Source organism: Hyperoodon ampullatus (genome assembly GCF_949752795.1).
Source record: "Hyperoodon ampullatus genome assembly, chromosome: X".
Lineage (NCBI taxonomy): Eukaryota > Metazoa > Chordata > Mammalia > Artiodactyla > Ziphiidae > Hyperoodon > Hyperoodon ampullatus.
In genome coordinates, this window is record NC_136913.1 from 44,938,649 (window position 1) to 44,953,037 (window position 14,389).

A 14,389-nucleotide genomic window follows, 5' to 3' on the forward strand; every position below is an offset into this window, starting at 1 on the left:
TCCCAAGTCTTTGCCTCTCAATCTTCATCTCATCTGGCCTACTCAGCATCATTTCTGTATCTGTCCCACTATCCCACAATGCTTCATACATAATAGGTGGTTCATAAATGTCACTCATGCTGACCTCCTCCATCAGGCTGACCTCTTTATCATAAGTGAGATGTTGTGAAATTGAACACATGATTTGGAGCTTACCTTCTTTTAAAAACACTAACTGGGCAAGTTATTTAGTCTCTCTGAGCTTTGGTTTCCTCATCTGCACTAGGAGTGCTAATGCCACAGCTTAGGAACGCTGGAAAAATTAAGTGCAAGAGTTCACTTTAAGTGCATGGCCCAGGGCCTGAAAATTAATTGAAGTCCTGGTAAATGTTGGTTCTTTCTCCTTTATGCTTAATGTTTAAAATATTTAATTTAACTGCTGTGATTCCAATTTTTTAGGCCCAACATTTAATTAATTAATTAATTAACTATGACTGCGCGGGGTCATTGTTGCAGTGCATGGGCTTCTCTAGTTGTGGCGCATGGGCTCTCCAGTTGCAGTATGTGGGATCTTAGTTCCCCGACCAGGGATCAAACCCGGGCTCCCTGCATTGGGAGCACAGAGTCTTAAGCATTGGACCACCAGGGAAGTCCCCCTAAAGTTTAATTTAACGTATTTGGTCTTTACCACATTCTTGCACATAATTCTGATAACCCAGAGTAAGAAGTTTCTTAAAAGAGTATTATTTAGGGCTTCCCTGGGGGTGCAGTGGTTAAGAATGTGCCTGCCAATGCAGGGGACACAGGTTCGAGCCCTGGTCCGGGAAGATCCCACGTGCCGTGGAGCAACTAAGCCTGTGCACCACAACTACTGAGCCTGTGCTCTAGAGCCCGTGAGCCACAACTACCGAGCCTGCTTGCCACAACTTCTGAAGCTTGTGTGCCTGAAGCCCATGCTCCACAACAAGAGAAGCCACCACAATGGGAAGCCCGTGCACCACAATGAAGAGTAGCCCCCACTTGCCACAACTAGAGAAAGCCTTCACACAGCAACAAAGACCCAACGCAGCCAAAAGTAAAATGAATGAATGAATGAAATTTTTAAAAAAGAGTATTATTTGCCTAATCGAATAGAACTTTGCTGACTATGAAACTTGATCAAGATTTCATCAAAAACTGGGGGTGTTGTGCTGCAGGGCTAGATAAAGTTGGCTGTAATGCTGTTTTTTTTTTTAAGATCAATATACTAAGATTTTTTTGAATAAAATTTTATGATCTGAAGATTCCCACTTGGGATGTGGAAAGTGTTTCATCTTTAATATTAAATTCTTGAGCAGAGAACAACATTGAACAGCACAGTATGCCTCTTTTTCCCAGTATTTCTGCGCATCTATATTGTGTTAAGAACTCTGGGAGAGCCAGAGGCATAAAATAATATTTTTCCACTCCCAGATGGCTAGCACATTTCCGAATACTGCTGTCTAGTTTTTATTTCAAATTTTTACTTATTGTGAACTCCCATGAGTTTTGTACGCATGTCCTCATTTAATTTGCTTATTTGCAATGGTTCTCAAAAAACCAATATCAACTACATGGTAAGGGTAGCGGTATGTTATATCTGGAGGGTAACTGACTATGCTAAGTAGTTTGTACGTCTATACTGTCAACATAAGAGCACGAAATAGGACATATGAATAGGTGGTAACCCAAAAGGTGAAAACTACCCAAATGTCCATCAACTGATAAATGGATAAATAAAATGTGGTATATCCATACAATGGGTGTTATTCAGTTCTAAAAAGGAATGTAGTACTTATACATGCTACAACATGGATGAGCCTTGAAAAAATTATGAGACATGAAGGAAGCCAGACACAAAAGCCCACATCTTATATGATTACATTTATATGAAATATCCAGAATCAGCAAATCACAGACACAGAAAGAGAATAGAGGTTATAAGGGGCTGGGGTGGAAGGGAGATGGGAAGTTATGTTTACTGGGTAGCGAGTTTCTGTTTGAGATGATGAAAAATTTCTGGAAATTGATAGTGATGATTGCACATCATTGTAAATGTGCTAAATGCTACTGAATTGCCAGTTTAAAATGGTTTAAATGGTAAATTTTATGTTATGTGTATTTACCACAATAAAAAAGAATAAGTGGTAAGGGGCTTGGAAATCATTGTAATAAGCCTCCTGTTTTTTTTTTTTTTTTTTCTGTACAGGAGCCATGGATAACAGAGGCTTTCAGCAGGGGAGTTTCAATAGCTTCCAGAGCAGCTCCAGTGATGAGGACTTGATGGACATACCAGGGACAGCTATGGATTTCTCCATGAGAGATGATGTTCCTCCCTTAGATGGAGAAATAGAAGGTATCATTACTGCTGATGACAATTTATCTTTTTAAAAATTATTTCCAATGTACATACAATAACATTTATTTATCTCCTGGCACACAGTCCTGTGAATTTTAACACATGCGTAGATACTTGTAATCACCACCACCGACAGGATACAGAACAGTTCAACACCCCCAAAGCATTCCTTCTTATTACCCTTTGCAGTCAGTCCTCCCCCACCCCCAAGCCCTGGTAACCACTGATTTGTTCTCTGTCCCATAGTTTTTCCTTTTTGAGAATGTCATATACATGGAGTCACATAGTTTCAACTTCTGAGACTGACTTCATTCACTCAGCTTAATGCCTTGGAGATTCATTTAAGTTGTTCATTCCTTTCTCTTGCTGAGTAGTATACCCCGGAGTGGGATCACTGGACTGTGTGATAAATGTATGCTGAACTTTGTAAGTAACTGCCAAACCATTTTCCAGAGTGGCTGTACCATTTTGCATCTGAACTAGCCATGTATGGTAGTTCTTCCACTTGTTCTGCTCTTAGTATTTTCAGTAATTTTAATTTTACTCATTCTAACAGCTATGTAGTGTTATCTCATCATGGTTTTAATTTCATGTCCCTAACGGTTTATGATGTTGAACATCATTTCATGTGCTTATTTGCCAACCTTATATCCTCTTCGATGAAGTGTCTGTTCAAATCCTTTCCCCTTTTTATAATTGTTTTCGTATTATCTGGAATATATTTATAAAATGAGAATTCCCCTTATCTATTATTTGGTTATGCAGTAACGTCATTCTCTTCATTGGCTGCATACAATTTCATGGTATAGCTGTACCATAGTTTACTTAACCAAGCTTCTATTGATGCACATTTCAATTGCTTCCAATCTCTTGCTATTACAAATAATGCCACAATGGACAACCATGTGCGTGTGTGTGTGTGTGTGTGTGTGTGTATCTTTTAAGTGTATGAGAGCATTTCTGTAGCATGAGTATGTAAGAGTGCTTATTTCCCCTTTCACCAGCCTTGCTGGTGCTAAATATTATAATTATTTTTTCATCTTTACAATATGATAAATAAATAAATGCATCCCTATTATTGTTTTAATTTTCACTTTTTAAAATTAATGAGCTTGAGCATATTTTCATGTTTATTAACCATTTAAATTTCTTTTTCTGGGGAATTCCCTGGTGGTCCAGTGGTTAGGACTTTGCACTGTCACTGCCGAGGGCTCGAGTTCAATCCCTGGTCAGGGAACTAAAATCCCCCAAACTGTGCGGTCTGGCCAAAAAAAATTTCTTTTTCTGGAAGTTTCCTGTTCATATGATGTTCCTGTCTTTCTAATGGGCTGATTATCTTTTCTTATTTTTTTATAAGAGCCCTTTATATTATTATTATTAATCTTTTGTCTAATATAGGTTGAATATGTATATTTTCTATTTCTGGTTTGCCTTTGTTAACTTTGTTTTTTTAATCTACAAATTTTTAAAATTTTTGTATAGCTAGGTATATAACCCTTTTCTTTTATTACTTCTGTGTTTCTTGTTATAATTAGAAAGGACTGTATCACTTTAAGGTTAAATTTATATACTTTATTGTCTGGTTCTTTAAGTGATTGGGATTGCCATTCTCAAAGTGAAATCAGGGGACAAGAAACTACTGTCAGAATTCATTATTTAGCAAATTTGTGTTAAGGGCCTATGAAATTACAGATATTTTGCTAGGTTCTGGGAATTAGCAAGGCTTTAAGGCACCGTCCCTTCATGAAGTTGATTCTAGCTAGCCTAACAGACACCTAAGTACTTATGATAGTACCTACCTACCTCTTAAGAATTGTTTTCAGGATTAAATGAGATAATAACATATAAAGTGCTTATGTACCCAGCATAGAGTTAATGCTCAATAAAATGTTAGCTATCATAATCATCATCATTATTATGTCTATTATAACCCTATATTACAAGGACTTAGCAGAGGACGCATTCTGTGTGTGTGTGTGTAGGATTGGAAAAAATTTCACAGAAAAGGTGTGTTTGAGAAGGGCCTTGAAAGGTAAGTTATTTGGTAGGAGGAAGAGCATTTGAGGCAGAAAGCAAGCTTTTACAGAGATAGCAACAGGCATAATATACAGAGGTATAAAAAGGCAGACTGTAAGCCCAAATAAGTAAATTGGGGCCTGAATGTCATACTAAGAAGTTTGAATTAACCTTATTATCACTGTGAGGACAAAACTCCTTCACATACTCATTCAACAAATACTTTTCGAGCACCTGGTATGAACCAGGTACTGCTGTAGGCACTGGGAATACAGTGGCAGGATTAACATAGATAAGATCCAAGCTGATCTGGAATTTAGATCTAGTTGGGGAAATAAACAGATTCCCTAGTTAATTACACATTGTGATAAGTAGGAGGATGGAAATAAACTGAATGACAATAGATGATAACTGGGGAATACCACAGTAGTTGGAAAGGTCAGGGAAGGCTCCTCTGAGGGGAGGTGCCCAACTTGGGATGAATATACAAGTAAGAAAACCACAGGTTCAAAAGGATAACAAGAAATTTGCCTGGTAAAGGTACCTCAGGGCAGTGACAGTAGAAGAGAGCCCCTGAATTTAAAGTTCATAAAAGAAAGGTACTCATGGTTTGGTATTTAGTGGGTTTTCCTATTTGCCTACTAATATAAAAGGGACATGTGCGTATCATGTCCATTTATGAGTACTTACAACCACAGTGAGTCAGTCATACCAATTACTGGCTCTAGTGAAGTGGTCAGTTAGGGTATCCATTAGCTTAAACTGGCTACCTCTACTTAAGCCTTCTGGCTAAACCAGAGTGGTTTGGCGTAGTTATCATCATTGCTTCTAATGAAAAATGATTTCATATGGCATCTGTATGACCAAAGTAGTTTTTCTGTGTTCACGTTGCTCTCGGTAGGTGATTGGGGCAAGTATCCATTATTCCTATTTAATAAACTAGAAAACTGAGGCAGACAAGATTTTGACATTGCTTATGATTGTGGAATATAGTTTCACGTGAGTAGTCCTTCACCGCTTTTCACTAGCCTTTATAGGAGAATTACTACTTGTGGCTTCCAAGGTCTGACCGTATAATAATGAGGCTGTTTTCTATGAGCCACACACAAAAATCAGTCCACTTATAATACTCTGTAGTGATATAATTTTCTTGCTTTGCTTTTTAATTGTTCTTATTTTATTTAATGTTTTCACATGGGATTTCCTAGTGAACACAACAACAACAGAAAAAAAGGTCATAAAGTCCTTGATATTTGGTGGTGAAACTGTGCATAAAATATTACATTTTGTACCAGGCACAATGGCACGTACTAAAAAGATTAGTTAAAAGGAGCTTGAAAGGCAGTAGAAGTGGTCCTTGTTTTCCAGATGGCTGGAGGGATTGATTTATGAGTAATGAATAAATAAATTATGCATGGCATGGTTAAATGCATCTGAGGTAGTGTTTTAGTAGTCTGTAGATTAGAAGAAACATAAACACAGAGATCTGAAAGAAGGGGAGGAGGAGGCAAATAGAAAAAGGGTTTGAGTAACAGGAAAAAATTCAGAGCTATTCTCATAGTCCATCTGTTCTCACTTGCCTGCCTCCGCAGCCTGGAACTCCTGGTCAGCAATTCAGCAATTCATTCATTTATGGAACACCCAGATACGAACTGTGTTGTTTTGGTAATGTTCTTCGATTCTCTTTTCCCCCTCGCTTCCTTGTCTTTCTACCTAGCATGCCTTGCTGCTACTCCCTAACTGTAGAATGAGGAGACATTCCTGGCAGAAAGAGCAGCACAGGTAAAGGCACACAGCAGCGTGAGAGAGCGTCCTCTGCTCAAGAAACAGAGTCTGTGTGTCTGAGGCCTGAGACTCCAAGGGTGGGGATGGTGAGAGTTGGAGCAGGATATAGGTTGGGAGATCTAGTTAGAAATCTAGGTGGGGTCCAGATTGCCTGCGCTTTTGGACCTCATCTTGTAACCAAAGGAGTCACCAAATGATTTAAAAGCAGGGGAATGATGTGATCAGATTGGTGTTTTAGAGAATTTATGGCAGTGTGGAAGATAGATTCAGGGGAAGAGTATGCTGGAGACTGGAAGACCAGTTAAACTGTTATTTTTGAACAATCTAGGCAAAAGAGCGAAGGCCTGAATTAAGGCAGCAGGAAATGGAGAGGGGGAAAGAATAAGTTCTGGAGAAATTTCAGAGTGGGGATCAATAGGACCAATTAGACATGGAGAATAAACCAGAAGAGTCACAGATGACTTAAGCCCCGGTGGAGTATGAGCAGGCCATTTCCCCCTCACGTGTGAGAACATGCCCAGACCACCCCTGCCAGCCTCAGCATAACCTCCCGATGTCCCAGGGAAGGGAAAAAACTTTTAAAATGAAAAACATGACAGTGCATGAAATCCACCATGGAAGCTGTGAAACAGTTCTGTTTGTTCCTCCCCACTGTAAAGAAAGATCATAGTATTCCTTCAGAGGGAAACATAAAACATCTTGGGCTTCAGCTCATGGAGAATCCTCCCTTCATCATCTCAGTTAGGCTCTCCCAAACTGACTCATTTGTGTGGATGGTGCCAGGAGGAGAAGGAAAGGGAATTTGGGAACCGTCACCCTCATAATATTCAAACTTCCCTAAACGCTCAGCCTAGGAGAATGGCAATTGTTATCGCTGCTTTTTGAGCTTGAAAAAAAGAAAAAGTAGCCCTTATCAAAAGCTCCATGGGGCCATAAACCTCACCTGTTTTAATATGCTGACCCCATAAAATGAGGCCTATGGTGATGGTCCACAGGCTTTAAAGGCTTCCTTTAGGTTCCTTAATGGGAAAATACCCGGTCAGATTTTAGAATGTATGCCCTCTACTCTTTCCCCCATTTATATATTTATATTTTTGTCTTAAGTATATGTCTTATTCAGGTCTACTGAGTTTTTACCTAATGTCCCATCCAGGACACCGCATTACATTTAGTCGTCCTGTCTCCTCGGGCTCCTCTTGGCTGTGATGGTTTCTTAGACCTTCTTTGTATTTGGTGACCTTGACAGTTTTGAGGATTACTGGCCAGGTATTTGTAGAATGTTGCTAAGTTGGGATTTGTTTGATGTTTTTCTCATAATTAGACTGGGGCTTGGGGGAAGGAGACTAGAGGTAAAGTGTCATTCTTACCACATCATATCAAAGGTATATACCATCAATATGACTCATCACTGCACCTTGATCACCTGGCTGAGGTAGTGTTTGTCAGTTTTCTCCACTGTGAAGTTACTTTTTTCATCCTTTCCATAATGTGTACTTTGGTTAAGGAAGTCACTGCGTAGCTGACACTTAAGAATAAGGAAGTTATTCTCTACCTCCTTGAGGGTGAAGTCTCTACAAACACTATTTGGAATTGTTCTTCATTGGAGATTTCTCTATTCTCAGTTATTTATTCATCACTTATTTATATCAGTAGGGACTCATCTGTTTAATACTTTGGACTATAATCCATTATTACTTTATTTTATTCAAATTTTTCTAACTTTGCATTTGGAGCTCTTTCAATTGGCTCTGTCTCCCTTTGATATACCCCTGTCACTGTGCAGGTTTCTTGAGCACTTATTTACTTTCTGGTACTACAGTATGCTCCAGGCCCATGTTATATATTTCCTGCCTCAGTCCTAGAATCAGCCATTTCTCCAAGGAGCCCTAGTTCCTTTCAGCAGAGATTAGTATTAGAAAGCAAGATCTGGGGGGCTTCCCTGGTGGCGCAGCGGTTGAGAATCTGCCTGCCAATGCAGGGGACATGGGTTCGAGCCCTGGTCTGGGAGGATCCCACATGCCACGGAACAACTAGGCCAGTGAGCCACAACTACTGAGCCTGCGTGTCTGGAGCCTGTGCTCCGCAACAAGAGAGGCCACGACAGTGAGAGGCCCGCACACCACGATGAAGAGTGGCCCCCACTCTCTGCAACTGGAGAAAGGCCCCACACAGAAACGAAGACCCAACACACCCAAAAATAAATAAGTAAAACTTTAAAAAAAAAAAAAAGAAAGCAAGATCTGGGCATGAGGTGTGCTTTTTTCTGTTGGGGCATTGTTGCTTCTAGGCCCTCTCAGTAAGGAAATATAAATATATGTGTATTCTGACCCACGTATTTACACATACCTGTAAAGAGATTATCTGTATGTAACTATCTGCATCTATATGAAGCTAAACATGAGATCATACTGGTGTCTCTAACTGTAATCCCTTACCACATGGATCACTCTTGCCTCCTCCCCTTGCTTGTCTGTAACCTTCCCCTCCAGGTCATGAGAAACGTGGCTCCCACCATCCACCATCCAATATTTAACTGTTCATTTCCAGTGTACGTGCATGGTTTCAAATTGTTAACCCATACCCTCCATGGGAAACTACTTTATCAACTATAGTAAAGTGCTTATACAAAATTCTTTTACCTTTAGTCTTACAAACTCCACTCATTTCCAGTTACTTGGGTCAGCATCTTTTTCCTTTACCCCTTTAGTGAGGCTGTTTCTCAAATTTGTAATATAATTGGATTCTTTTGCCACATTCTGCATTCCATCCTGGGATTTTTTTTAATTGCATACATTAAGGTTCACTCTTTGTGCTGTAAAGCTTTATAGATTTTGGCAAATGCATAGTGACATGTATCCACTATTACAGTATCATGCAGAATAGTTTCACTGCCCTAAAAAATCCCCTGTGTCTTACCTATTCAGCATCCTTTCTTCTGAGCCCCTGGCAACCATTGATCCATTTTCATCTTTATAAATTTGTCTTTTCCAGAATGTCTTTATAAATAGAATCGTACAGTACATAGACTTTTCAGATTGGCTTCCTTCACTCAGCAGTATGCATTTAAGGTTCTTCCATGTCTTTGTGTGGATTGATAGCTCGTTCCTTTTCATCCCTAAATAATATTCCATTGTCCGGATATACCACAGTTTGTCTATTCATTCACCTACCTACTATAGGACATCTTGGTTTCTTCCAACTTTTGGCAATTATGACTAAAGCTGCTACAAACATCTGTGTGTAGTTTTTCCTGTGGGCGTAAGTTTTCAAGTCAGTTGGGTAAATATATAGATGCAATTTCTGGATTATATGGTAAGACTATGTTTGGTTTTATAAGAAATTGCCCAACTGTCTTCTAAAGTGGCTGTACCATTTTGTATTCCCACCAGCAATGAATGAGAGTTCCTGTAATTCCACATCTTTGTGAGCAATTGGTATTGTCAGTGTTTTAGGTTTTAGCCATTCTAATAGGTGTGTAGTGGGATCTTGTTGTTAATTTGCATTACCCTAATGACAAATGATGTTGAGCATCTTTTCATTTGCTATTTGCCATCTGTATGTCTTCTTTGGTGATGTTCAGATCTTTTGATTTTAGCTCTTTCTTCTTTTCTAATATATACATTTAATATTATAAATTTCTAAGTACTGCTTTTTGCTGTATCCCACAAATTTTGTTATGTTGTATTTTCATTTTCATTTACTCCAAAATGTTTTAAAATTTGTCTTCAGACTTCTTTGACCCATGGGTTATTTGGAAGTATGTTGCTTAATTTCCAGGTATTTGGTCATTTTCCAGCTGTTTTTCTGTTACTGGTTTCTAGTTTAATTCCCTTGTGTTAGGATTTATGTTAAACTGGCTAGGAGTTGGGCTTTGTTTAATGTTTGGGGTCATTATTGGTGCCAGGGGTTAAATTCCTGTAGTGTCCTTGTTTTTGTCTCCTCTTGATTTTGAGTTTCCTTAAGTACAATTCCTTGAAAGAGATTCTGTGTCTTGCAGCTGTAATCCACTGTTAATAAGATATGGGAGCCCCATTGGTGTGCTTGTATGGTATGGGGGAGCAGGTTATTTTATAATCTTCTGATTAAATTGCAGTGTCTGTTGGACCTGTGTCTTGTGTCTTTGACCTTCACAAAGTGTAATCCGGTGGTATAGCTTTTTGTTCTCCCTGCCCCCTGCTCCCGTCTCTGACCTCAGCATTCCCAGCCCATTTCCAGGAAGCCCAGACCCCTACTGACTTTGCTTTTTCCCCTTAGGTGAGACTAGAAGGGTCGGGTTGGGGCTGGAGAGGGAAGAATGCCCTTCCCCCAACTGGGATAAGGCTCAGGCAAAGTATTTTCCCCTGGAGCATAGGCCTTTGTTACAGAGACAGGTCTGGCCTATTTCACAATGATAGCTCTTCACTTCCCCTCTGAGCTAGGAGGACATGTTTCTTAGCTCTTCATTTTGAGAACTTGGTAGGGTTCCTGGAGATAAAACCCACCGAAGTATAGGCTCAGGAGTTCCTTACTCTCACAGAAGTCCACACACAGCCTTCAGCTATTCGTCAAAGTTGCTGTTTAAGTAGCCCTACCAGTTATGTTTCTAGCGGTTTCTACTCCAGGTAAGCAGATCTCTCTGTGTTTTTTGGATAAGCCTGTCTCTTCAGATTTGGGGGTCAGAGTTTCCCTCGAGCAATTCTCCGGTGGGTCCAAGAAAAGTTAGTGATTTTTCAGTTTGTCTAGCTTTTTCTTGCTGTACGAATGGGAGCAGCATCTTTTTTTTTTGTTTTTTTAATTGAAGTATAGTTAATTTATAATGTATTAGTTTCAAGTGTACAGCAAGGCAATTTCTGAGCTTTTTACTTGCCAGAGCTGAATCTGGAAGCTTCCCGTTTATTTTCTAATTAGTGAGACCACTTTGGTCCCCTCTCAAAGGGAGAAAAAAATCAGAGGGCGTTTGGCCTCTAATAAATCCTGAGTGGATTATTATGAACCTCACCTTGTTCCAATTTATGGCATTATGTGGTAGAGGAGAAGGTTGCTGTGATGTTTCAGGAAAGTGTGCTGGATGTTTCCGGGGTCTGTGGCTAGCAGGTACTCCAGAGGTACCGTGGCCATGTTGTTATAGCTCTAGTTAGGCACAGACTGGAAGTGTTGGGTCCCAGGTTGTGCTCTACTTCACTGCTCAACTGAATCTTACTTTTCTAAGGGTTGGTAGTACCATTTATTGATCTTGCCAGAAGGGTATTCTGTGATAACTATGCAATCAAAATACCATTTGGAATTCCTCAAAGCTAATGTCTTCTCAGAAGTCATTCAACACAATGTACGAATGACCCACAAATAACCATTGCTAAAATTAGAGTATGAGAGTTGGAAAGGACCGTAAAAATCATACATGCTGATATGCCCTCATTTTTACAGATGGGGAATCTGAAACCCACAGAGATTAAGACAGTTGCCCAGGGTGACACAATTAGTGAGTTATGGAGCTAGGGTTGGAATCTGTATCTTCTCACTGCTGGACAATGGGTCTGATCACAAAGACTTTTTCTTTCTTTCTTTCTTTCTTTCTTCCTTCTTTCCTTCCTTCCTTCTTTCCTTCCTTCCTTCCTTCCTCTCTCCCTCCCTCCCTCCCTCCCCTCTTTCCTTTCCTTTCCTTCCTTTCCTTCCCTTTCTTTCTTTCTTTCCTTTCTGCGTTGGGTCTTCGTTGCTGTGCGTGGGCTTTCTCTAGTTGCAGCAAGTGGGGGCTACTCTTCGTTGTGGTTTGTGGACTTCTCATTGCTGTGGCTTCTCTTGTTGTGGAGCCCAGGCTCTAGGTGCATGGGCTTAAGCAGTTGTGGCACGTGGGCTCAGTAGTTGTGGCTCACGGGCTCTAAAGCACAGGCTCAGTAGTTGTGGCACATGGGCTTAGTTGCTCCACGGCATGTGGGATCTTCCCAGACCAGGGATGGAACCTGTGTCCCCTGCATTGGCAGGAGGATTCGTAACCACTGCGCCACCAGGGAAGTCCTCCCATTGACTTTCATGTAAAAATTTAGTAAGTCATCTTCCTCTTGGTGCTTTCCTCCTAATGTTTTACAGAAACTGTCACCTGCTTTGTTTCTAAATACCCCAGTGGTCTGCCTCTCAGAATGGAAGTCTTCCCTTTGCAATGTCTTGTCTCTACTCTTCTAGCTGCATTATCATTATTTTTATTTTTAGAAACACTTATATAACACATAAATACACCTCACTGTTAAAGATTCAAACAATACACATGTATATAAAATGTGAAAGTCCCCTCACTACTTCCCACCCCAGAGATAACCCTTCAAAATAACTCAGTTATGACCCTTTCAATTCTTTTTCTATCCAGTTAACACAGAGACACACACTTTAATTTTTTAAAAAAATCTACTTATTATTTTGTAACTTGCTTTTATCACATAGTAAGTTTGGGAGATTTTTCTATTTCAGTACACATCAGTCTACTTCTTTCCTTATGCTATTCCCCCATTACTGAACTCTTTCATTGTTTCCAGTGCTGCAGTGAATAGCATACATACATTGGTGTGCACAGGTACAAGTGTTTCCTTAAGAGCAATTCCTAGATTATATGTGTGTGTGTGTGTGTGTGTGTGTTTAACTGTTTTTTTTTTTTGTCCACGACATCACACTATTCCCATGAATCCAAGAAGAATCTCCTACTTGGTATTTCCTCTCTTGAAGTTTTTTCCCCTGCTAAAGAATAGTTGCTAATCTTTTGTCCCCAACTTCCTTTTGGAGATTAATAGAGAGAAACCAGTGCAGACTCAATATAGAAGAACTGGAGAAATGCTGCTTCTAAAATAATAAGCACAAGTAGTCACACAGGAGGATCGTGCTAGCCAAAGGCTTTCTCAACACTCTGGTATGGAATGTGCATTTTAGAGCAGGGTTTCCCTACCCATTACATTTACCAGCCTTCTTGTCAGTCCCTTTTATGTATAAATTTGAGAAGGAAGGAATGAAGAGCATGTAATAGAGCAGAGGGCTATTTTCTTTATGTGGACAACCCTCTCAGCAACATTGTCAAACCTATCCCCTCTACTTCTATTTCTACATTGATTTTGTACAGTGGGGGTCTGCAGATACCAAGCCATACTCCTCAAGCTATTTTTCATAACATTGGTAACTCTGGCAATTAGCACCCTGGCTCCACTGGTAATGAAAGTGATTTGGGTGGGGAACTTCCACATTAGAGCAGATGCTGGGAATAGAAGGCACAAAAGGTACACTGTCAAGCAAATGTCTACAACCCAGTGGGGGCAGAGCTGTATCCAGTGGGAACCAAGGAGTCTGAAGGTGGTATAAGAATCTAGATTCACGCATATCTCGAAAGCCTTTTCCCTATCCCTTTCTCACATGCCCCACCTTCCTATATACTTCTCGTGGCCCTCACACTTCATTTTAATAGTACATATCATAGGTTCATTATTGTTTTTGCAGTCCCGTTCCCCACCTCTCTCACCACCTCTCTGATTGTCTAGCTCAGCAGAGCTGGGATAGAGAGTTTCCTCTTTGTTGTCCTTCCTGCCTCTTAGCTTCACATTTCAACGTGCTGTGAGCAGGAACCAAGCAGTCAGTCCTTAAATGAAATGCGTGCAGGGTGACAGTCAAAACAACACAGGCACTGACCCGTCAGATTGGATGTCAGATATAGCTGCGGGTAGTGTTCTGGAGCCTCCTGGTGTTCCAGCTGCTGCATCATGGGAAAGTTCAGGAGCCTCCGGGGGATGGTTGTGGGGGAGGAGAGTCCTTGGGAAAGAGTAGTTATTTATCTACAGCCACAGGTATTTCACTATTTAACAACCAGTATGGCTGTACAGATGTGTATCAATGGAATAGTCGCCCTGAATAAGTGTCCCAGGGCCAAACTAAGATAGTATATTAAAACATAACATGGTCCTGTGACATTCTCCAGGGCTTACACAGGAAGACATTTGCTTTTCTGGGCAATCCCCTGGCGGTCCAGTGGTCAGGACTCTGTGCTTTCATTGCTGTGGGCCTGAGTTCAATACTGTAAGCAGCAGGACGGTGTGTCCGGGAGAGAAAAAAAAGCATTTGCTTTTCAGCCACTGGGTTTCGGTAAGTGGGGAAACAAAATGGAGGCACAAGTTGATATATAGAAAGGTCCTAAAAATGTTGACTAATTATTGGGGCTTCAACGGTAATGTATTCTCAAACGTAGAGATGAATGGAATGTGAAAGGGTTCATGGCTTATTGGGAGA

The 14,389-nt window shown here is 40.3% G+C and overlaps 1 protein-coding gene across 1 annotated transcript in view; it reads left to right on the plus strand.

Annotated features, from left to right (window-relative positions):
• Positions 1 to 2,211: 2,211 nt before the first annotated feature.
• The window catches only part of CLCN5 (chloride voltage-gated channel 5), a gene marked incomplete at both ends in the record, with an annotated part of 40,511 nt that continues 28,333 nt past the window's right edge, over positions 2,212 to 14,389 (plus strand). The window contains one exon of the mRNA XM_079727177.1: positions 2,212 to 2,353. Within this exon, the coding sequence (XP_079583303.1) occupies positions 2,212 to 2,353 (142 nt within the window). The remainder of the gene's footprint in view (positions 2,354 to 14,389) is intronic.